Raw genomic sequence first — 24,239 nt, 5'->3', positions numbered from 1 at the left:
GGCCCAAAGTGCACTGGATTCATGAACTAATTCTTGTGCCATCATCATGTCCACAGAGCTTCTCTGAGGTCCCAAATTACCATGGGAAACCATTAATGAATTCAAGTGTGACCTTCAACGTGACCTTAATGAGAGTTTTCCTCCCGTATGCAAATCTTTTCTTCATAGTCCAGACTAGAGCTGAAAGAGTTGTATAGCATGATGACCCATCTGAAATATGGACTTAAAACTCTTATATGCTATGGAAATACTATCTCCTTCCTCTGCTATCTCCCCATCACAAACCTCATTGAAAATAAGGAAGCACAAACAAGTGGTTCTTTGCTTAGAGGTATAGAATATATTTGGAAAGAGCTGTGTCTCACCTGCTCATTAGTAGAGATGATACTGATAGTCTTTTCTGAAGGATGCAGAGGTTTAGGCCTCCTTTTGCCTGAACTGGGGCTTTCTTGTGTGGCCCAGTGCCTTCTGCTGACATGAGATGGGAGCCCTGGAAATTATTTTCTGCATGAATAGCACCTGTCAGCTGAGAATTATGCTTCTTGATGTTCTTTGCAGGGCATAGGAGCAAGGAATGGCTGGCATGCACAGAACGCTACTGGAGCTCACGCTGTGGGCACTGGGGGGCATCAAAAAAGATCAAGCTCTCTGCCTCTGCTGTCTTCTCTAACTTAGCTTCCCTCCTTTGTTTGGTGAGGACTAGGTCCTTCTCGGATGTTTTTGTTGCGATTTTGGTCGTTGGCTCATTCTTAGCAATGAGAAAGGAGTCTTTACACTGTGGACTTTTCACATCAGGGTTAATCTTGGGGTGTGGAGAATCTTCCATCTTATTTCCTGTACCAGTTTCTGCACCTTCTGGAAGAATTAAGACTCAAGTGAGTATGGGATGGCTTTATCAGGCCCTGTAGCTCTTGGCCCTACACATTTTGGCCCTGCAAATTTTGGATCTGAAAACTGTAACTCCTTCAAATACCGGGTTTGCAAAACTCAGTGAAACAAGTGATGTTGCAGTATGTTGGCTCTGTGAGGACTTGCCCTTTAGGCTATGAGTATTCTAGATTTGGTATCTCAGAACCCTTGTTTGGGGGTAGGGTGGAGTTGTTGATCTTGCTCTAACATCTTTACAAAAAAATTCTTGTTTGTTTGAGCCACCCAGGGTGCACAGGTCAGTAGGTCACACCCAGTAATGCTCAGGGCCATATCCAGTGGTTTAGAGCTACACTTCTGGCTCTAAATTCAGAGATCACTCCTGGCAGGCTTGGGAGACTGTATGGGGTGCCAGAGATCAAACCTGGGTTGAATGCATGCTATACAAGTGCCCTACCAGTGTACTATCATTCTGGCCACTTGAAACCATTCTTATCTAGTTCATTTTCCTGAAGGAATCCTGGGTGATACTCTTAAGAAGTCAAGGTGAGGGAGAAGCTGGTGAAGACACTAATGGAGAGCAATAAGCTGAGAGGACAGAGATGGTAGCTCTACAGACCCAGCAGAACCTCCCCATCCCTTCTCACTCAAGGCGCCTTCATGAACAAACCAAAACTCTACCTGAAAGGTCCAGGGAGTGTATTTAGGAAGCTGGAGATTCTGAAGGATGTGCTCAGGAATGCTCCTAATTGTTCCCCACTTGAGGTAGGGTCAATGTTAGTTTAGGGACGGCCTAACACATTTCTTCTCTAAGATCCTCCATGTCTGAGTTTCCCTGAGTCCTAATTAATCTTACTGAGAAAAAGGAATTGTCCTTTCAAAGATCTGTGGTTCGGGGCTCTAGGACTTCCCCTTGCTAGGGTTGGTCACTTTGGCTTTAACTGAACACAAAGCACTAGGACCTCTGCCACAGGCTATGAAATCTTGCGTGCCCAGAGAACAGAATCACAGTGTGCTCTGGAATTAACTTGTTTTTGTCTTGAGTCTACAGTTGTAAGCTCTTCTTTAAATTGGACCATCTGGGGCTTATGGGATGTCTTAAGGGATGGGAAATAACTCCTGGAATAATGTTTTCCCTTGGTTATTTAGACTCTTAGGAAATAGATTCTCTGGGACAGCCACAGTCTGTTCCTGGCACTCCTTTGTCTTTAAGAGACTCCCCAAATGTATTTCCAGAAATTTCTTTTTCAGGTAAAACTTTAGTTTGGTAAAGATGTGGGATCTAATGGGATCTGTCTCTAGGGGCACCATTTCTATCCAGTGTACTTCAATACCGTGCACTCTGCACAAGTCTTCCTGGCATCTTGAAAGCTTAGCCCAGGATCTACAGTTTACTATTTAGATGAGACTGAGCCAGGGAGCACTGACTCTATGATTGCAGGTTGTGATTTCTAAGGCCATGAATTTGGAGGTCAGCTAAGGTCAGAATTTGGAGAGTCACATAAAAAAAAAGAGCCAGCTGACAAGAAGGCCAAAACCTGCCTCCAGTCCCCCAGTGTCTTCCTGGAGGGCATCAGGCAGATGCTGATTCAGTGACAGTATCTGGGGAGTATCTGCACTCCTATGTTCATTGTAGCATTCACTATTCACAATAGCCAGAATTTGGAAACAACCCAAGTGCCTGAGAACAGAAGACTGGATAAAAAAACTATGGTACACATTTGCACAATGGAATACTATGCAGCCACCAAGAAAAAAAATGAAGTCATTTAATTTGCTTATAAATGGATGGGCGTGAAAAGTATCATACTGAGTGAAATGAGTCAGAAGGAGAGAAACAGGCATAGACTGTTTGCGCTCATTTGTGGGATATAAAAAACACAGTATGAGACTAATTCCCAAGGATCATAGAATGAAGGCCAGGAGGACATAATACCCAAGGACAGTAGAAATAACTGTAGTTGGAAGCTTGCCACAAGTGGTGGGGAGTAAGGGCAATTAGGATAGAGGAGAGACCACTACGTCAATGCTAGTTGGAAATGATCACTCTGGACAAGAACTGAGTGCTGAAAGTTAGGGATGTACATGATAACCTTTAAGTGCCTGTGTTGTGAACCATAATGCCTATGTGTGGTTTCCTGCCTCTGCAGAGATCTCAGGGTGATAGTGAAAGAGCCAGCCTCGCCCCCCCCCCCGCCCCGCCCCACAAGGAACTGCATCAACTGCTACCTCAAGGGTTAGTTGGCTGTCAAGAGGCAAATGCCAAATTCAGGAATGTAGGAAGTAGGTGTGGGGATCAAAATGAGGTGGAGAAAATTTAGACAGCTTGAAGGTTAAGAGAAGGCATTGAAGGAAAAGAACAAGGGCTCCCTTTGTATGGCAAGTTCTCCACTGTGAACCAGACTCATTCAGCAAAGAGAAGTCAGAGAGCAGAGGTGAGTTTCTAACTGCAGAGAACACAGTGAGAGTCCCATGTGTCCCTCTGCAAGGATAGAGCCACTTACAAACTCACAGGTGCGAAGGGTAGAGTCAGTCATGGAGTTTGGGTTTGTTTGCAATAATATTTGCTCTAGTGACTCTTTTAAAAATTCAGAAAATGTGAATGCACTGGCTGACTGCCCCTTACCACCAAGCTTTTCTCTCCTGGGGGAGATTAAAGCTGGTCTTTTTTCAATAGAGGACTTACAGGCAGCATACTATAAAGCCCCTAGTGAAAGAAAGGGCTATTCCACTCATTACCCCTTTTTCCAATCTAGACAATACTGAGACATTGTGATATAAGCTGCTAGAGGAACTTTCCCACAAATCTTGGATACTCTTAAGTACAGGTATACAAATTCAAGTACTTAAACTCCTTTGGGACCATTGAAGCTACTACCAGGTAAAGAGAAGGAATGGCCATTAAGTGTCTAGCTCTATGATCTCGGGAAAGGAGGGAATTGGGTATTCAAGACTGCTAACCTTTTTTCTCCTGGACACGTTTGGTGTTGGTCTTCTTCTCATCTTTCTTGTTGACAGGAATTGCAGGCTTTTCAGAGATTGAAGAAGACTGAGCTGCCTTGTCCCGGCACACATCTGGCACTTGAATTCCCGTCCATGGGTGATGATGGCCAACCCATAAATCCTTGATGTTGCCTGTATAAGGTGACTGGGCAATGGACCGAGGTATAGAGTTCTTAGCAGCTACTTGGGACACAGTGGTGGTTTTATGTGGAGATGGAACCCCTTTGGCGAGTGAGGAATCCGCATTCTTCTCGAGAGACAGATTAGATGCAGACCCAAACTCTGGGCCAGAGGAGCCCTTCGATGATGCTAATGAAGTTTTGGAGGTCGAGGTATGCTCAATAGACAGTAGCTGCTTAATCTCCAGAGCCACATCATTGCAGATGTCACAGCTGGGGTCTGTGCACAGGAGTCGCCGCACACTTCCCTCCTGAGGGAGCCAGCCCTGTCTAGGGAGGGAAACAGGGCAGAAGTTATTGAGGGAGTTACACTTGGGCGTGCATGGCCTGGGGCTGGCACTGCTCTCTTCTAGAGCTGTAAGCAACCCCGGATCCGACACCCCCAGGCTGTCTAGGACACTGCTTTTCCCCAGAAACATACAGCAGAAGTGGACTGCTGTCTGCAGAGTCGGGGCTGGTGGATAAGGTGTCTAACCACCAGAGAGAAGTGTCCAGACGTGATGGTCTGGAAGTGGCGGAGGTCTCTGCTGACCCGGAAGGGTATGTGTGGGAAGTCTCTGCTGACCCATGTTAGGAAGCTGAAGCAGAAGGGAAGCTGCCCATGGGGAGCTGGTAATGAGCTCATGGGGCAGCTCCAGGAGATCACCAGGTAGATCCTGGAGTCAGTCTCATTTGGGGATGAGAAGGCCCACAGTCTGATTCAGTGCTTCCACACTGAGGCAATGTGTCCTAGGGGGAACTCTGTATTCTGGGGACTGTGAGGTGAGCACAGTCTCTCTTTGGAGCCCACCCCATTCTCTGGACATTTAGGCAGATGATAAAATGCTAGGCCTCTGTCTGGGGGCTGTGTCAGCTACTAGAGTCCCTGAAGATGATCTAGAGAAGCCGTCAGCAGGAGCAGCCAGACTCCCAGGCACCTGTCCCTGAAAGGTGCGGCTGGACAGAGACTGTGGCCATGGTGACTGATTTGTGCACTCATTTATCCATTCTCTGCAGTTTCTCTGGTGGCTGACAGCAAAGGCGTGTAGAGTCTTTCATGGACTCTCATGGGATCCAGCCACACCCTGGATTCCAAGGCCACCATGAGCTTAACCCAGAGCAGAACTGGGTGCTTCGCTTGAGGCCTCTCACTTCCTGGGCCCTGGCAACCCTCCCAAGCAGTGTTCCAGCTCGAGCGTGTCCCTGCCCTTACCCCTCTTCTTAGCCCCATCCTTAACCAAGATAAGAAATCTTCACAGGCCAGGCAGGGAGTTAGAAGACTGTAAAGATCAATATGAGTAAATCACCTTTTAATCACAGAAAGCAGCTTCTTTGGCTTCTCAGATACTTTCCAGGGCAGTGCCTTAGCTGAGAAATCAGAAGAGAGTGTTACATGGATCAGAAGAGGAGTCAGGAACGTCTGATAAAAAGCTACAGACATTTGGATGAAAGAAGAGTGAAAACCTCAAGAACCAAGGGCCTAAGGCCCTCCTGTACACAACTTTACCAGTTACATGTACTCTCTGGTATCTAACCTGTTTGATGCTCACAGCCACACTGAGTGAGATGGGATCATCAATGACCATCTTAAGGCTTGATTTTTTTTTTCTTTTGCATGCCCAGCAATGCTCAGGGGTAACTCCTGGCTCTTCACTCAGGAATTACTCCTGGCAGTGCTCTGGGGATCATATGGGATGCTGGGGATCGAACCCCAGTCAGCTGCATTTAAGGCAAGCACCTTACCCGCTGTACTATCGCTCTGGGCCCAATGCCCACTTTAAAAATAACAAAACAGAGACAAAGTGACCTTGACAGGATCATAAAAACAGCAAATGACACAGCTAAAGATTTGGACCCTTTTCCTTAGTATCACTTCCATGAAGAGGTGGAGAGTTTTAGAACATTCCCAGATTCTGATTTCCCACCCAAGAAAATCTTCTGGGAGAACTTGTCAGTTTGTGGAACCTCAGCCTTAAAGAGACAAGAGCTCTGGAGACCTCATCTATGGTGCAGGGAGTGCAGGGAGAGAGCTGGACTTTACCTCGCGGTGGTTTGATGGTGACTTTACTTCCTGGTGGTTTGTCTTTAGCCTTCTGTTGGACCTTCAGCGGTTGCTTAAAGACAAAAAAAAAAAAAAAAAAAAGGAAAAAATTGAAGCTGGCATACCCCTTTCCAGAATCTTGTAAAATCCACAAATGTTTTCTCCAAGCTCCTCTGTCCTTCACTTCATATATCATATTTTCATTTCTCTATTCTAACTCTCACCCCAACATTTCCTTTCTTGGTCTGGCTTCATTTTTAGGTTCCTTTGATACTCCGTACTCCCACCCTCATTTCATTGAACAAGTTCTTCAGGGAGATCAGAACAAGATCAGAGAAAAAGTAGAACTGACTCATGAAAAGACTTTTGCCATCCACTATTCTAAACATTTCTCAACCCAAAGAATCACCCAATTCGAAAGCTGGTCTAGGATTTGGTAAGGAAACCAGCACGTAAAAGCTAGGGGCAAGAATAATAAGAGAAAAAACAGGTTATAAAATCTTGTTTGAGGCTTAATCAGTTCGGTCAGGTAAGAGGGTTTCCCTACCAGGCAAATGTTCTTCTTACGTTCCAACTTAATTGTTTTATGTCTCTTTTTCACACGCCAGATAAGCAATACAATAATGATGAGGGAGCCATAAGTGCACAAGGGATATGCAATTTCCCACAGAGTTATGATGGGAAATATCATAATCTAGACCTTATTAGCCATCCCTCTTCCTAAGCTCTGGGTCTTGAAAACTAATGCCTCCACACTCTAGGTCTTGTCTTCTCTGCGTCACAGAGGACAGAACCGTCCTCCACCTCAGCCTGCATCACAAAGCCCTCCTGTTTCCTGAGGTAGGTGCTGTGTCATAGCCCTTTATTTGCCAAAGGACAACTTAGGTGTTGATTCAGTCTGGGATGTGGCTAATAGACTGTCCATCTACAGCCCTATGTTGAGTGTGGTAAGTTTGACCTTTCTGAAACCCTAAGGTGGAACTCTACTTCACCAAGGGGATGAAAAGGAGGTGAACAGAACACTCTGTCTCTTACCCAACCAGCCAGTTTCCTACAACTGCTGCAAAAATTCTCAGGCTCCCATTAGCTTAACCTCTGATACCAGGCAAAACCACAAAATTCTGCAAATTTTGCTTCTGCTACAACCAGTCAGTGCACTATGTACCTGACAGATAACCCACAGCCACCACAGCCACTGTCATTCACTAAGCCATCAAAACCATCTGCTGCAGGGCTGGGGAGATAGTGCACAGTGCTGAAGTGCACTGAGATCAAACCCTGAATTTGACTCCCATCACTGCCTGGTCTTCTGAGCAGCTCAAGGGAATGGCCTTGAGCACAGCCACATACAAAAACCCATTTGCTGCTTTATTCATCATAGTCAAAACAATTTCCAACAGATGACTTGGTAAAGAAGCCTTGGGTATATACTCAATGGAACATGGTTCTACATTTTTAAAAGATGAAAACCTGCCTTTTTTGTACAAAATGGAATGATTTTACAGAATAAAATATGGATATAAACGGTTATCAGGTGGTCTTACTCATATGGGGACTATGGATTACTGGAAAAAAATGAACTGGCAAGAAGCAATGAAACTAACTCCTTGACTCGGTGAAAACTGTGGAAGTTGTCAGAAGGAAAGGGGAGGAGTGGATGAAAGAATGAGCCAGTGGGTCTTTTGGGTGGTAGGATGGTACTATTTTTGGTGGTGGAATGGTAACAGTCACACACATATAGAAGTATGAAGCTAACCACCTCGCATGCCTTAATAGTGTATACCAATGATGAGTCCGTGAAAAAAGTTAAGCCCCCACAAAATTTATTAGTAAATATGTAAAATTAGTAAATTTAAAAGTAAAAAAATAGAATCACCTACAGTAAACTCACCTTTGGCAATTCATCTAAGCCCTTGCTCATCTATTTAGGCCTGAGGAATTAGAGCCAGAGATTGTTTTATGCTTCCTTCAGACTAGACCTTTAGTGCTATTGATTGAAGGTCACTGATATAGGGTATCTGTGTGGACAAGTGGGTGGATCCATGGCTTCCTAAACAAAGGCACATTTCTATAAACACACTTGTTTTTAGTGATGTGTGGTATGGATCGTCACATGCGCCCCTCGTGCCTCATGGTTTGTAGTGAAGAGCAGACAAGGGAGATGCAATACATCAAAAGCGTCTGTGGACTCCACAGGACGACTTAGTTGTGAAGGATGTATATTTATATGTTTCTAGCCAGACTCTGTTTCCATGACAATGCTGCAGTGCCTGAAGTTTAACTACTTCAGGAAACCCTTCACAGTTACTGGATCATACATACCATGGATCATCTCATAGTGCTGTAGTGAAAAATTCTGACAAGGATGAGTTTGTATTTCCATAAATGCCTGATCTCCACATAAGCCTTATCTTCACACAAGTTTCACTGTGTCTTATTCTCAGCAAATAGTAATGAACACTTAATGTAAGCTAATTGGCTGGTGCGAGAGGAGCATTGTTTTACATGTGCATCTTTATTAATGCCCAAGAGCTAAGATATCTCAGTGGCTGAGTAGTGTTGGGGCAGCAAGGCCAGAAGCACACAAAAGCGCTTACATTGCTATGCAGAAATGTAGCCAGCAGCCAGAGGCACTAGAGGGCAGCATGTGTCCACCCAATTTTCCTAATCACAAGGATTCGTTATGAGAAATTAATTTTAGGGGGCCACACTCAGTTGTGCTCAGGGTTTACTTCTGGCTCTGCACTAGGGAGTCACTACTGGCGGTGTGCAGGGGACCATGTGGGGTTCCGGGGATCAAACCTGGGTCTGCCATGTGCAAGCCAAGTGTCCTCTACCCAATGTGCTAGCTCCGGTCCCCTCATGAGAAATTTAAATGTTGTCTTTCATTTCTGGTGGCTCTTAAACCCTGTCTTACATCAGATGCACTGGAAGATTGTAAAATAGATATTTTGGTCTAATACCAGATGGAATGAATCAGAATCTCTTGGAGTAAGGTCCAGCAATCCCTATATACTAAATAGGTAGCACTATAGCACTGTCGTCCCCTTGTTCATCCATTTGCTTGAGCCAGCATCAGTAACATCTTCATTGTGAGACTTGTTACTGTTGTACTGTTTTAACACGCAACAACATCAAACACACGGTAGTTTGCCATGCTCTGCCATGTGGGCGGGATATTCTCCGTAGCTTGCGGGGCTCTCCGAGAGGGATAGAGGAATCGAACCTGGGTTGGCCATGTGCAAGGCAAACGCCCTACCCACTGTGCTATTGCTCCAGTCCATACTCAGACTACAGATCACTAGGTTCTAGAGTGGCATTAAGGAGCAACTGACCTCCAAAGAGCAACATTAGGACTGGAAAGATAGTAAAAAGGTTAAGGCACTTGCATGCTGCTGACCTCAGTTTGATCCCCAGTGTTCTGCCAAAAATGATTCCTAAACTCAGAGTTATGAGTAAGCCCTGAGTGCTAAGTAATCCCTGAGTGCTGAGTAAACCCTGAGTGCTGAGTAAGCCCTGGGTGTGACCCCAAATGACCCCCATCCCAAACCAAAGAGCAACATCTCTTCCCTCCCCTTCCTCCAATTCATGAGATAAAGTTGACATGTAACATTCCTGGTTACAACTTTTTCTCCCCACCCAGCATCAGGGACTGACCCCCAGTGAGGCATATAATCTACTGCTCAGCTACTTTGGAGGGCTGGGGGTGGACACTGCTATCTACATACTATTAATACTAGGGCTTCATGAATACAGTGTTTCAACACTTACCACCAAAGTGTCCTCTCCATCATTTTACCTCCCCCTCCCCCCTCCCTTCCCACAAAGCAACACCATGGTAAGCTCATTTCTGCAGATCTATTATCAGGCTGTTGCATTGGCCATTTGTTATTTTCTTACTATGTTTCTCTTTTTATCCCATATATAAGAAAGATTATTTTATATGTCCCTCTCCTTTTTAAAAAAAAATAATGTAGGAGTACTGCTATTTATTCAGCCATTGATTAAGCTGATTGAATTGGGTATGAATGCCACATTACTTTTTTTTTAATTCTGAATGTTAATTTTATTTTATTATTTTATTATTATCCCCCCCCATTTTTTGATTCACCGTGAGATATAGTTACAAAGCTTTCATGTTTGAGCTTCAGTCATACAATCATCAAACACCCATCTCTTCACCAGTGCACATTTTCCACCACCCAACTCTCCAGTATTCCCCCATTCCCCACCCCCATTCCAACCCTTCCCCTGCCTGTGTGTCAATTTCCCCCATACTCTCTCTCTCTATTTTGGTTACATTCGATATTTTGACATCAGTCTCACCACCACTCAAACCTGCCGAAAAGGCAATGCTAGATGATTTGTTTTGTATTGCTCGTTATGGATAGAATATAATGTCCAGGAAATTCTGTGTTGTTCTCTTCCGGGAGCTTTAGTTTGTAGTCTCTGGATCTTGGCCATTGATGAGATTACTTGGTGCTGGGGGCCATGTAATCTCATGTGTGACTGTGGGTGTGAGTGCCAACCTACTGGAAAACTGGGGACCTGGGGGGAGGAGGCCCAGTCCCAATTCGAGCGGGCTTGGAGATCTCAGTCACAGGTTCCCGCATACCTGGGTTTTCCTACTGGTCCTCTGTCAGGTGAGATTCATCCTATCTTGGGTGAGGCTCATCCCCTCTTGGGTGAGGCTTGTCCAAGCATGTGGAGAGTGGCCTTGGGCATGGTGGCAATTGAGTTCTGGAGGTTTTTTGGCTGCCGGAGTTCTGCTTGGGGCAGAGAGGGAAACTCAATATGCCCCCCTCCGAGGTGCCCAGGTGAAGACAACTTGGCACGGGGTCAGGACATTCTGCAGAGCTCTCTTCTGGGAGCTTTAGTTTATAGTCTCTGGGTCTTGGCCATTGATGAGATTATATGGCACCAGGGCAGTTTGTGGGTGTGACTGCCAAGCTACTGGAAAACTGGGGACCTGGGTGGGGGGAGACTCAGTCCCAATCCAAGCAGGTCTAGAGATCTCAGTCAAGGGTTCATGCCTACCTCCATGCTAGAGGCCCTAACTGCATCTTTTGATCTCTTTCTAGATTTATGGGTCTCTGAAATAAGGCCAATAAATGAGCTTATATAGCTGAGCCAGAGGTGGTTTGTGGGTGTGGCTCCCACATACCTAACTTCTGGTCATTTATTTTCTTGGTAAACTTGGTCCCAAGTTGTTGGTGTCTGGTCAAAGGCACAGCAGAAATTTTGGGGTATCTGGAAGTCTGAAGGCACCATCAGGTTGCTGACGCACTTGCCCCACAGGTACAGACTGACCTGCTAGCGGCACCATATCCCCTGTGCCTCTCCTGACTTAATTCATTCAGCATGTTCCACTTACTTCCAGATCCATCCATGTACTAGTAAACTGCATGGTTTCAACAGCTGAATAGTATTCCAATGTGTCTATATACCACAGTTTCTTTATCCAGTCATCTGGTCTTTGTACAGTTCATTGTTTCCATATTTTATCAACCATATTTTTGGCATCTGTGATGAGAACTTTAAAAATCTACTTTCCTAGTAACTTTCAAATGTAGAATACAGTGTTGTAAGCAGTCACAGTGAAATACATGTGATCCCCAGAACTTATGATTTATGATCTTATTTGACCTTCCTCCTGCCTGCCTGCCTGCCACACCTGGAAATGCTTACTCCTGGCTGTGCTTGGAGGACCATACGTGGTAGTAATTGAACCTGGGCTGCTGGCATGCCCTACCCACCGTACTATCTCACCAACACAACTCTTGCCTCTTCCATTCCCCACTGTCACTCTAGCTCCTGCTTTTGGAGATCACTAATCTATTCTCAGTCTTTCAATTTAAGTTTATTTGTCTGGTGTTTAAGTTTCATATGTAAGTGGGATCATCTTTGTCTTCTTAATCTGATTTAGTTCAGTTAGCCTAAGTGTAATAGTCCCAAGTCTATCTATGCTGCCACAAATGGCAGGAGTTTCTTCTCCTTTTATAGGTGAATAATTACCTGTTGGTGGACACTTAGGTTGTTTCCATCTCTTGGCTGCTGTAAATGATGTTGAAATGAACATGTAGAGGTACATTTTTTAAAGATTTTTTTGTTTTTTTTTCCAGATGTGGATCACATGGTAGTTTCTTTGTGTGTTTGTTTATTTGTTTGTTTAAGGGGGCCAAACCAGTGATGTTCAGGGCTTACTCCTGGCTCTGCGCTCAGGAATCACTTCTGGTGGTGCTCAGGGGACCTTACGGGGTGTTAAAGATGAACTTAAGTCTGTAGAATATAAGGTAAGTGCCCTGCTGGCTATACTTTACTATCTCTCTGGTACCAGTAATTCTATTTTCAACTTTTAGGATTCCCCCCCACACACATACAAATTATTTGTTACACATGTGTTTAGGATGACTTTTGATGGATAGTTTTCTATTATTGTAATGCCTCTGTTTGGATTTGGTGTTAAGGGAATGCAGTTCTCAAATAATGAAATGAAATGCATTTTATTGAATTTGGTGAAAGAATTTATGCATAAGTGGAATTATTTCTACATTAAATGTTCAACAAAATCCACCAGGGGAAGAAATATGGGCCTGGAATTTCTTTGGGACAAAAAGAATTTATAATATTTTAGCTTCATTGCTATTTGAATGGTTAGAATGGTGGGTAGGGCACTTGCCTTGCACAGGGCTGACCCAAGTTCAATTCCCAGCATCCCATATGGTCACCTGAGACCACCAAGAGTGATTCCTGAGAACCAATGGATGTAGCCCAAATCCCACCCTCCCCTCTCATCCCCCAAGAAAATAAAGTAAGGCACATGGAGTGTGGGGGGTGGGGGGTGGGGAGCTAACGAGAGGTGGTAACAGAGGCTTTAACAATTTAAAGCAATATGAAAACTCTCTTAAAATGTTATCAAATTCTAGGAAGGTGAGTTTGACCATTTTCAGCAATGACTTAACTTAGGCAATGACTTATAAACCTTATAAACGGAGGTTAAGAATTCAGGAACAGGCCAGAGAGACAGCTCAGTGGCTGGAGTGCATGCTTTGTAGGAGGCACGGGTTTGATTCCAGACACCACATGAACTCCAGAGCACCATGCTGGGAGTAGACCCCAGCACTGATGGATATGAACCCCCTCCTTGAAAATAAAACAACAAATTCAGGAACAGGTCATTAGCTCTGATATGGTGGAGTACGAGGAGAACCACAGGATGGGGAGGAGCCATCACAGACAGTTCCTCAATGACCCGTCACAAGCGTGACCATCAAAATGCCTGGAGGTAAAGACTCAAAAGTCCACACAAGCTCCTGCACACATGGGCATTCTGGCCTTGCAGTCCCCACAACGACAACTGTCAGACTGCACCAGGACCCACCAGATCTGCAAAGCGTGGGAACTGGCCCACCACCTGCATTTCTAGGAAGCCACAGTTCCCAGACTGAGGCAACGTTCTGGAAGGAAAGTCAGTCCTGATCTCCATCCTGGTTTCCCAAGTTTGTTGTCTATTCTCTTAGAAAGGAATTTCAGGGGAAAATAATAATGAAGCAGAGAATTTGATTAAGAAGGAGTGAGGAGGCTGGAAATGTTGCTTAATGGTAAAGTTCATGCCTTGCATGCTTGAGGCCCTGGGTTTGATCCTTGGTAACACCATCAAAAAAAAAAAAAAAAAAAAAGAGGGAAGGAGTTATATACAGGTGATCTCCAAGTCCCCTGGATTTGGATTTCTCTGTGCATATAAGAGTTGTTCCTAGGGCATTATTTAAGGGGAAGCATCTATAACTTTTGATGGTATCATTTCATAATATTTTTTGTGGGTTTTGGGCCACATGGCTTACCCCTGCATAACTCCAGTCAGTGCTATGGGAATCTAGAAACATGTCTAGGAGACATGCTAGAGAAAATGCTTTACATTTGGGAACCCTGGTTTTGATCCCTGATACTGAAGTTGCCTGAGAACAAAAAAGTTTGTTTCTAGACTCCACCAACCTCCACTTCCATCAAGTTGAGAGGTTCTAGACACACAAATATAAGCTGTCAGTGATAGAGCACATACCTCAACTGTGTGAGGTCCAGGGTAAAACGGAATTTTTTCTTTCGCTTCACAGGATCGAAAGAGCAAGACTGCATCCAAAGGTCTTCAGTGTTATTCAGGCCCCTGCTCACTTCCTCTTACCAGGGATGTCCCCTAGGGACAGACAACAAATCAGCACATTGCAACCTGGTGATAGTAGGGCCTGAGAGGGTCCCACTTGTATCCCTGGCTTGCTTCTCAACTCATCTAGTACTTCCTAAGCTAGATGTAGCTTTCAATGTAGAGAGACAGCTAAGAAGAGCATGCACTCAGCAGCAGGTGGGAGTACGTCATGCCAGATTCCTTGGCGTTAGATGTCCCCATAATTGGCCTCTTGGTGCCTCAGACCTTTTATCCACTTAATTATAGTTGCTCCATAGGAAGAAAGCATCCAGCTCAGGTGACCCAGACGAGAATGAGGTTTTTCACAAATTAAGCTAATGAACCCTGACTCCACCTTTCCCCTCCCTTCTGCTCCTCTGCTCTAATTGTTCTCGCCCTCCTGAGCAGGGAAAAGGAATCCTAGACTTCAGGCTGCTGAAGTGACCCCAATTCCCTATTTCTTTATAGAGGAAGATAAAGATCTCCCTATTTAACTTGCCTTCCTCTTGTGTGCCTTTGTCTTCTCCCATTAGTATGAAGTAGTATCTACTAAAGGCTGTTTGTTGAGTAAAGCATGGAGAGATGTGTTCTCTAGAAGCAAATCCTAATAACTTAAAAGTTGTATGCCTGAAGCCCAGTAGGAAATAATAAGTAGTTATACAAAAAAAGACTCAAAATATCTCAGCATGTGCCTGCTACAGATTAAACTGCTATATAAATCTATAAATGGGAGAGATTATTTTTGGCTGAAATGATCTCAGAAAGTTTCATGTAGAAGATGGCATTTAAGCTGGTGCCTGAAGCAGGGAGAAGATGTTAATATGTGGAAATGGAAGCTGGAGTGATCCAAACGCAGGAATCAGCGTGTGGAAAGCTGCTGGCATCTCTGTGATAATATGTGGGGCCCACAGAAGGATTCCTGAAATATTTATTTTACTCTGGGTACATTTTATTTTGAATATATTCTAGCTCAATGAGGCGAGGTTTAGACTTCATTTTGTCTTTGTGTGGAAACTGAGGTGGTGGATGTCTCCTGTGGGTGTATTTTTCAGTATCACATGGACATGGAGTGTGGAGATGAATCTCCTGAATCTGACCATATGTGTTTCTAGGTATAAACGGCTGTGTGGGTGCATCTCTCTACAGAAATTTTTGGTCTTCGTGGGTGTGTGCACATGCAGTCCTGAAGGATGAGAAGGAAAGAGAGAGGAAGGAAGAGAGAGAAGGAGCAGAAGGGAGTGGCGGAGGTAGTGTGAGAAGTGGATGGAGGGAACCTCTGTCTGAAAAACAAATGCGAAACTCTTACGCATTATTTGTATTTTAAGTTGATGGATTGATTGCCCCAATGACCTCAGAGTCTTTTTCTAATAATACATTTACTGGTAAAAGGCTAGGGTTTCAAGATGCCATTTTTTATCTATTGATTTCTCTTTCATTTTTTTATCATCCAACTTAGTACGCTTTTTTTTTAGTCTTAATTTTGTTCATTTCTTCTTGCTCTCTTTCTTATCCTTTCAGTTCTATTCTTTGTTTTATTGGCATTTTCACTTTCTATAAGTTTATCCTTTCTCTTTTCATTTATGGAGTTAAGATTATACTGAAGCCAACTACCAGAAACAAATGGCTTTTGCTAGTTGGTTGATTTTAGCACCTAGTGGTGCTTTGGGGTGGGGGGTACTCCCTGCATGGTGTTCCAGGGTACCCCTCCACCCCCCATGGCTCCCGGTAGTGCTTGGGAATCTTGCAGTGCTGGATCAAATCCAGGCTTCCAGTATGCAAAGCACACACACAGTAGTACTTTATACTGTCTCTTCACCCAAGAAACAGATGTCTTTAAATTGAGAAAGGAGATATATGCTTTTTGTTATTAAGAAATTTTAAACTTAAATCTTAGGGGTTTTATCTTTACTGTCACTGCCATGGTCAATTTTTTGATTCAAAACACCTTAATAGGTAAGTATATTAAAGGCATTGCTCTAGCTACTATAGAAACAGAAAAAAATATATACCATAGCTAATCAATTACATTTATTCTCATATTTTACTAAGGTAACCAAACTTTTATTTTCTACAGAACCAAAAGAGAAGTAGATGACAAAAACCTAGTGATTTAGCTGCTTTTTTCATGCAAGCATCTGCTACATATCCTCTTAAGAAAACTGAGGTAATAATCACCAAGTATATGTACTTTTTTTTTTGCTTTTTGGGTCACACATGGCAATGCACGGGGGTTATTCCTGGCTCTGCACTCAGGAATCACCCCTGGCGGTGCTCAGGGGACCATATGGGGTGCTGGGAATCGAACCCAGGTTGGCCGCGTGCAAGGCAAACACCCTCCCCGCTGTGCTGTCGCTCCAGCCCCTACATATTATTTTTATGCTAATATATTTTCATTTTAAGAAATAAGATTAAGCCTGGAGCAATAGCACAGAGGGTAGGGCGTTTGCCTTGCATGCAGCCGACTCAGGTTCGAGTCCCAGCATTCCATATAGTCCCCTGAGCACCACCAGGAGTAATTCCTGAGTGCATGAGCCAGGAATAACCCCTGTGCATCGCCGGGTGGGACCCAAAAAGCAAAAAAAAAAAAAAAAAAAAGGAAATAAGAGTAAATTAAAACTATATTTGGTAAAATATATTTGCATCTACTCTTACTAATAATTCAGACAACAAAAGTTTATTCATCATCATTATCATCATCATCCAGTTGATCGTCGAATTTCTCCAGCGGTCTCAGTAACATCTCCATTTGTCCTAGCCCTGAGATTTTAGAAGCCTCTCTTTACTCGTCCTTCCCAATGATGCCACATTGGAGGCTCTTTCAGGATCAGGGGAATGAGACCTAGCATTGTTACTGGTTTGGGCATACAAATACACCATGGGGAGTTTTTCTGAGGCTCTCCCATGTGGGCAGGAAATTCTCGGTAGCTTGCCAGGTTCTCCCAGAGGGAGAAGTAGGTTATAAGCTGCCTTCCGGGAGCTTGGTTTTAAGTCTCTGGATATTGGCCGTTGGTGGGATTACATGGCGCTGGGGGCAGTCCCTGGGTATGACCACCAAGCTACTGGAAAATGGGAAATCTGAGCAAAAGAGGCGCAGTCCCGATCCGAGGGTTTGGAGGTCTCGGCCCTGGGTTCCTCTGCCAGTACCTTCATGCATGAGGCTCATCCGAACGTGTGGAGAGGGGCCTTGAGCATGGCTGTGGCGAGGCTCCAGAGGTCTTCGGCCTTGGGAGCCCTCCTCAGGGCGGGGAGGGAAGCTGGAGCCCACCTCCTCTGAGGGGCCCCGGTGAAGACAGCCAGGCGCTCTGGCAAGAGACTCTCTGCATCGCTCTCTTCCGGGAGCTTGGTTTTAAGTCTGGATGTTGGCTGTTGTGGGATTACACAGTGCCGGGAGCTTTTTTTATTTATTAAAAAGAAATAAAGTTTATTAACAAAACAAAAGTTTACAATAAAAGTTTTTTAGCAAAAGTTCATTTGTTTAATGATTGAGTTCTAAAAGTTAAGAATCTAGATGTGCAATTTTAGCTAATTTGTATCATCAGAGGTTCAGTTTTTAATTTTAATTTTTAAATTTACCATAGTTTTCAAATAATGAAATTTCTTAGTATGCTGATTTGCAATTGTATTGAAATCATCATTTTATAGCTACAGAGCTACCAATCCCTCCACTGGTGTTTCCAGATTCCTCCATCACTGTCCCACAGTCCCTTTCCCCTCCCCACTCCCTAGCCTCCTCAGGTCCCAGTTCTATTGATCATGCCTCTGAGTTTGTTTGCATTGGGGATTGTCTAATTGCTCTCTTTCTTTATACTCAGCATATGCGTGAGATTGGTTTTTATCTTTTACTTCTAACATCATTAGTTTCAGAATAATAAGAATTCCATAAAAGTAAACTCCTTTAAGAAGATACCCATGATCATAATTTTCTTTAGTTTAATATATATTATATACATATAATCCAAAAACAGATTTAAAAAATAAAAGTTCCCGGTAACCGGCACGCCCTCGGCCCAGATAAACCCGGAGCCGCTGAGCGCGAAAGACTTTGAATTCAGAGACTTCTTACAGCAATGCACTGGGACTGTGAGCTGGGCTATGTAATTTCTGGCAGAATTCTCCCTGGACTTTATACAGAAATCCAAAACCGGGCGGACGCTGCTGCGTCCGCGCGACTTAACATTTATAATTGTCAGCAATGTGAATTGGTTCCATTTGAACAGGTCTGACTTGGGGGGGAAACTCCAAATAATAACAGTAAGTTTTTGTTGAAAATATTGAAGGTTTTTAATGTAGCAGCCACCTCTGGACTGTGAACTAAGCAAAAGCCCCACGCTGGCCGACGTGGCGTGGCGTACACCATACTATGAGGCGCAGGAAGGGGGATGAGGGGGAAAAAGAAAAAAAAAAAAAAAAGGAAAAGGAAAAAGAGAAAAAAAAAAGAGAGAGAGAGAGAGAGTTATGTCAACTATAGTGAGTTTTGTGTTGAATTATGGAATGTAATCAAGGTAAAGAAAAAATGAAGTGAAATTCATTAGTTATACAGTAGGGGGTAGGGGGTGGGGGCGGGGGGTATACTGGGGTTTCTGGTGGTGGAATATGGGCACTGGTGAAGGGATGGGTGTTTGAATATTGTATAACTGACATATAAACCTGAGAACTTTGTAACTTTCCACATGGTGATTTAATAAAAATTAAAAAAAAATAAAAAAATAATAATAAAAGTTCCCTAAGTTTGGTGAAAATCATACTGTTTTTTTTTTCTTTTTAGGTCACACCCATCTATGCACAGGGATTACTCCTAGCTCTGCACTCAGGAATTACCCCTGGCAGTGCTCAGGGGACTATATGGAATGCTGGGAATCGAATGCTGGGATGCGGTGCAAGGCAAATGCCCTACCCTCTGTGCTATTACTCCAGCCCCTGAAAGTCACACTTTTATGTAGCTAAAAAGTTCAGTGAGGCTGGGAAGATAGGCCAGATAATAGAGCACGTGCCTGCCACATGCCAAGTTCATTTCCAATACCAAAAGCTCCTTCCCCTATTTTAAAACAAAAAAGTTCTATTAATCCCAATCAGGATAAACTAAAAGAAAACCATGCCCAGATATTTCATAACCAAGTTTCTTAAAAACCAAAGAGAAATCTTGAAAACAACTAGAGAAAAACAGTATGTTAGTTTGAATGACTGTGGATTTCTAATTAAAAACCCACATAGATGCCAAGAAGTGAAATGATTGGGTCATATGGAAGCTCTATTCTTAGTTTTTTAAGAAGTCTTCATAACCACTTTCCATAGAAGCTGAACTAGATGACATTCCCATCAACAAGGAATGCGGGTTTCTTTTTTCACCACATGCCCACCAACAGTGGTTGTTTCCAATCTTTTCGATATATGCCATTTTCCCTGGTGTGAGATGTCTTATTGTCATTTTGATTTTCATTTCCCTGAAATGGTGGCAATGAGGTGGTAATGAGCACTTTTACATATTTCTACTGACTGATGAAATACCCTTTTTTGTGAAGTGTTTTCTAATTTTTTGGCAAGGTGAGTCACATTCAGTAGCGCTCAGTTATTACTCCTGGCTGGGCACTCCTAGAGGCACTCAGAGGACCACACTATGTCAGGGATGCAAAACTTGCAGACTAGTCCTCTGAGCTATCTCCTCAGCTTTGAAAAAGTCTTTTAATTTGTTATAATCTTATTATTTTATATTTGCTTTTGTTGTCTGTGAGATAACATTGGTTTGTCATTTCTCCCTGGCTGCAGGGAGCTTAGGTTTATTGGGTTATACCCATCACAGTGCTCCTGAGGCACTCCCCTTCCTCTGTGTTTATCTTTAACCCCTTCTCTGTGCTCTCTTCCCCAACCAATTAATCACCATTTTTCTCTAAGCAATACCTGTGACTTGTAGACACAGCAAGACAGTTAATGCTCTGCTTTTGTAATTTGGGAGTTAATTGATTCTGGATAATATTCACTTCTAGGCATCTGTTTTCTTGATTTAAACCTCAACTGCCCTTAGTTCCTAGCACCCCCAAAGCAGGGTCCCGACAAGAGACTGGATGAACCCAAGGCAAGCTGTGAGCTACCCAGGCATTGAAATGGGCCAGGGTATAATACCTAACTATAAGTTAAGAGCATGGTAATGGACAAACTCTGTCTTGATCCAAAGAGTAACAACTGGATTAGGACCCTGCTAGGGTTAGGAAAGATTAATCTGGCCTGAACACTGTAGTCTGGGATCTATAGCAAAATGTCCCCAGGAAAGCCACCGTACAAGCTTAATGTATCTCTTACTATGTCCATACAAAATGACTAATATTAAGAAGTAGAATTAAGATGAATGTTTAAATGGTTGTTGGACTAAAGAAAGGAGAAACACACCCCTAGATCTCTTGAGCAGATCTCCTGCTGCAGGAGATCTTTGTCTTATCTTCAAAGACAAAGATAAAGACAAATCCTGGAAGGAAGGGCTTTCATATATTGATTGTGCTACCTGACCTAGGTGTAGTTGCTACCCCCAAGGTTTGGAGGTTGGGCATGAGACCAAGGCACGAGATAGAACGCAGAGAGTCTGGCATGGGAGACAGGAGGAGACGGGAATGAGGGCCAGTGTGACACTGGAATGGGGTGCTCAGTGAGACTGAAACAGGAGCGTGGGGAGAATGGAATAAATGGAATAAATGGTGAACTAATCACCAACCAGCCTGACAGCCCTGTTACCTCTTTCATGTGTGTGTCAGTGGTGGGGGCAGGTCTGGGTGGGGAAAGCGGCTCAAGGCGCTCAAGGCCACTGAATGCATGTGGCAGGCGAGAGAGACCACGCCACCACCACCAAAGCCGCAGATCACTTATTTATTTTGTGATTATACAGTTGTCCTTGCCCTTAGAGCCAAATCCCCAATGATCCCATTGAAACCATTATCATGGAGTGTTTTGCCAGAAGAAAAATAGGTATTTTTTTTCAATGTATTTTATATTCATTGTCATCACAGCTGGATGAAAATGTGGGTTCTCCCTATTTGGCTACCTTGTTCCCACTTTTCTCCCAGATTTTATTTTTAAAATAATAATCTGTACAACTACATATTACTTTCTAGAAATGCACTAAAATGCATACTTATGGGTCATATGTCCATAAATGTACATAAATTTATATATGTTAAGTTTGTATATGGTGGATTAAAAATATGCAGTGCAAACACCAATCAGAAAAAAAAATGCTAGATCAACTCCCTCCATATTGGACAAAATAGACTTAATAATAAGAAGTAGGTGCCAGGGATAGGACTGGTGGTAAAACATATGTCTCTTATATTTGAAGCCCTCTCTTTGAAACCCAGCAGCACCAAACAGAACAAAAGCAAAAAAAAAAAATTGATAGCAATAAAGAAAGATTGCTATACAATGATGAATAGAACAACTATCCAAAAGAGGCATAATAATTTTTAAATTTTATTTTTACGTAGTTCAGATAATGTTGTTCCAAACATGTTAATGTTTATGAACATCTAGTTCCTTCTCAATTCCTCCCAAACTCCTCCTCTTATCAGTTGGTAACCTCTGTTTTTGTTTTGACTTGGTTTGGTTTTTGACACACACCCAGCAGTACTCAGAATGTACTCCAGGCTCTGTGATCAAGGATCAATCCTGGCCAAACCTGGGGGACCATATGCAGTTCTGGGGATTTAGCTGCCAGGGCTGGCAGCATACAAAGCAAGCACCTTCATCCCTGTACTATCTCTCCAACCTTGGTGATCTCAGTTCTACAGTCACAGTCCAAGGATTTGTTATCACTTAATACTAATGCCTCATTTGTTTCTCTACATACCACAGATGAGTGAGATAATCTGATTTATGTCTTTCTCCCTCTGACTTACTTTGTTTAATGTGGTATCTTCCAGTTCCACCTAAGTTGCAGCAAATGACAAGATTTCATCTTCTAGTAATATAATATTCCATTGTAAATATATTTCTTTATCTACCTATTTTTTAAATTTTCGGAGCCCACACAGTAATGTTCAGTGGCTGCTCCTGACTTTGTGCTCGGGGACTTCTGGCAGCACTTAGTGACTATACGGTGTGGTGCTGTGATCAAACCTGGGCCTCTTCTGACATAATAATTTAAAATATACATACATGCACTTAAAAGAGCTTCAGAATGCATGAAACAAAAACTGAGAAAACTGGGGCTGGAGCAATAGTACATTGGGTAAGGCATTTGCCTTGCATGCGGCTGACCCGGGTTCAATTCCCAGCATCCCATATGGTCCTCTGAGCACGACCAGGGGTGTTTCCTGAGTGCAGAGCCAGGAGTAACCCCTGTGTATTACCAGGTGTGACCCCAAAAAAAGCAAAAAAAAAAAATAAAAAAAGAGAAAACTGAAAAGAGATAGATCAAATCCACAATTATTCCTGAAGATTTCAATGCGCCCCTCTCTGTAGGAGATAATTAGCAAGAATATAGAAAACCTGAACAATACCACCAACCAAATCTACCATATTGATATTGATAGAGCAAACCATAAATCATCTCATTCACTACACATTCAGATGCATGGTGAATGTTCATCAAGATAGATATATACTAGTTAGTAAAATAAAACTTAATTTTTTCAAACGGAAGTCATAAAAAGTATTTTGCAAACCATAAAGGAATTAAACTAGAAGTTAATTCCATAAAGATAACTGGAAAATTCCCAAACATTTGTAAATTATAAAATGTTGATGAGAGAAATCAGAGAAGACCTAATAAACAGATATATTTAGTTCAAAGATTTGAAAAATTAATATAGTTGACGTTTAAATTTCCCCAAATTGATTTACATACTCCCAGAAGATTTTTCTTTTTAGATTTATGTGCAACTATAAGAAAAGTAAATACCCAAAACAACTGAGGGGTCAAGTAACTCAAAGGGCTGGAGTGTATTAGGAGGGAAGCCTCAGGTTTGATAGTACATGTGGTCCCCTGAAAACCACTGGGTGTGAGCCACCACCCTCAAATAAAAACAACTGAGGAAAATAATACAGTGAAATACTCACATTCTAATTTCAAAAATTTGCAGTAGTGGTGTGGTACTAAAGAAAAGACACAAAAATAAATGCAATTAAAATCAAGTAGGGAGTTGGAAAACTAATATACTACTTACATTTTGAAACAAAGTTTCATGGAACATAGTCATGCACATTTATTTTCATATTGTCTATGATTTCTTTCATACTACAGTAGCAATTCAAACAGAGACCATCTAGGCTACAAAGTCTAAAATATCTATCTAACCCTTTATTATTATTATTTTTTTCAGGGAATCCAGCGCCCTCCCTGTTGTGCTGTTGCCCCCCACATCTTCTTCTAATCCTCCCCAATGCATCTGCAATTCCCTGCGTCCCCACTCTTTCCCAAAGTTTCTGATTTCTCCCCCAAACTTCCTTTTTCCTTCAGCCCTTGGAGCTCCGCTTCCAGCCCCCAGCGGCCAGGAATGCCCTGAGCACCCTCATTTCTTCCTGCTTCCTGTGGCTGAAGCTAAGGGTCCTCTCAGGGCAACTGGAGGTTGGGGGCACATGCTCCCCGCCCCCTCCCCGCCCACCCATCCACCTGGGCAGTTTCTCCAACCTGCCTTGGGTCTCTGTGCGCTTTTATTTTTACTTTTGGGGCTATTTTTCCTTTGGCAGTGCCCAGGACTGACTCCTGGCTTTGTGCTCAGGGATCTCCCCACCTCTACCACCACAGCAGGGCTTGGGGAAGCCTATCGGATACCGGGGATGGACCCCGGGTCTCCCGCGTGCAAGGCCACACCCTCCCCACTGTCCTATGGCTCTGGCTGTCTGTCCTCTTCTTCTTCTACTTTTTCTTTTTTTTTTTCTTTTTGGGTCACACCCAGCGATCCTCAGGGGTTACTCCTGGCTCTGCACTCAGGAATTACTCCTGGCGGTGCTTGGGGGACCATATGGGATGCCAGGGATCAAACCCCAGTCGGCCATGTGCAAGGCAAAC

The 24,239-nt window shown here is 43.3% G+C and overlaps 1 protein-coding gene across 1 annotated transcript in view; it reads right to left on the bottom strand.

Moving 5' to 3' along the window:
• Window positions 1–477: 477 nt before the first annotated feature.
• SPATA31F3 (SPATA31 subfamily F member 3) overlaps window positions 478–24,239 on the bottom strand; it is a 44,320-nt gene continuing 20,558 nt past the window's right edge. Inside the window, exons 2-5 of the mRNA XM_055125335.1 lie at window positions 6,070–6,142; window positions 5,336–5,396; window positions 3,829–4,319; window positions 478–855 (exon numbers count right to left, since the gene is read on the bottom strand). Coding sequence (XP_054981310.1) covers window positions 596–855; window positions 3,829–4,319; window positions 5,336–5,396; window positions 6,070–6,142 — 885 coding nt within the window. The 3' untranslated portion in view covers window positions 478–595. The remainder of the gene's footprint in view (window positions 856–3,828; window positions 4,320–5,335; window positions 5,397–6,069; window positions 6,143–24,239) is intronic.

Source organism: Sorex araneus, chromosome 1 (genome assembly GCF_027595985.1).
Source record: "Sorex araneus isolate mSorAra2 chromosome 1, mSorAra2.pri, whole genome shotgun sequence".
NCBI classification, from domain to species: Eukaryota; Metazoa; Chordata; class Mammalia; order Eulipotyphla; family Soricidae; genus Sorex; species Sorex araneus.
This window is presented reverse-complemented; position numbering and strand designations above follow the sequence as displayed.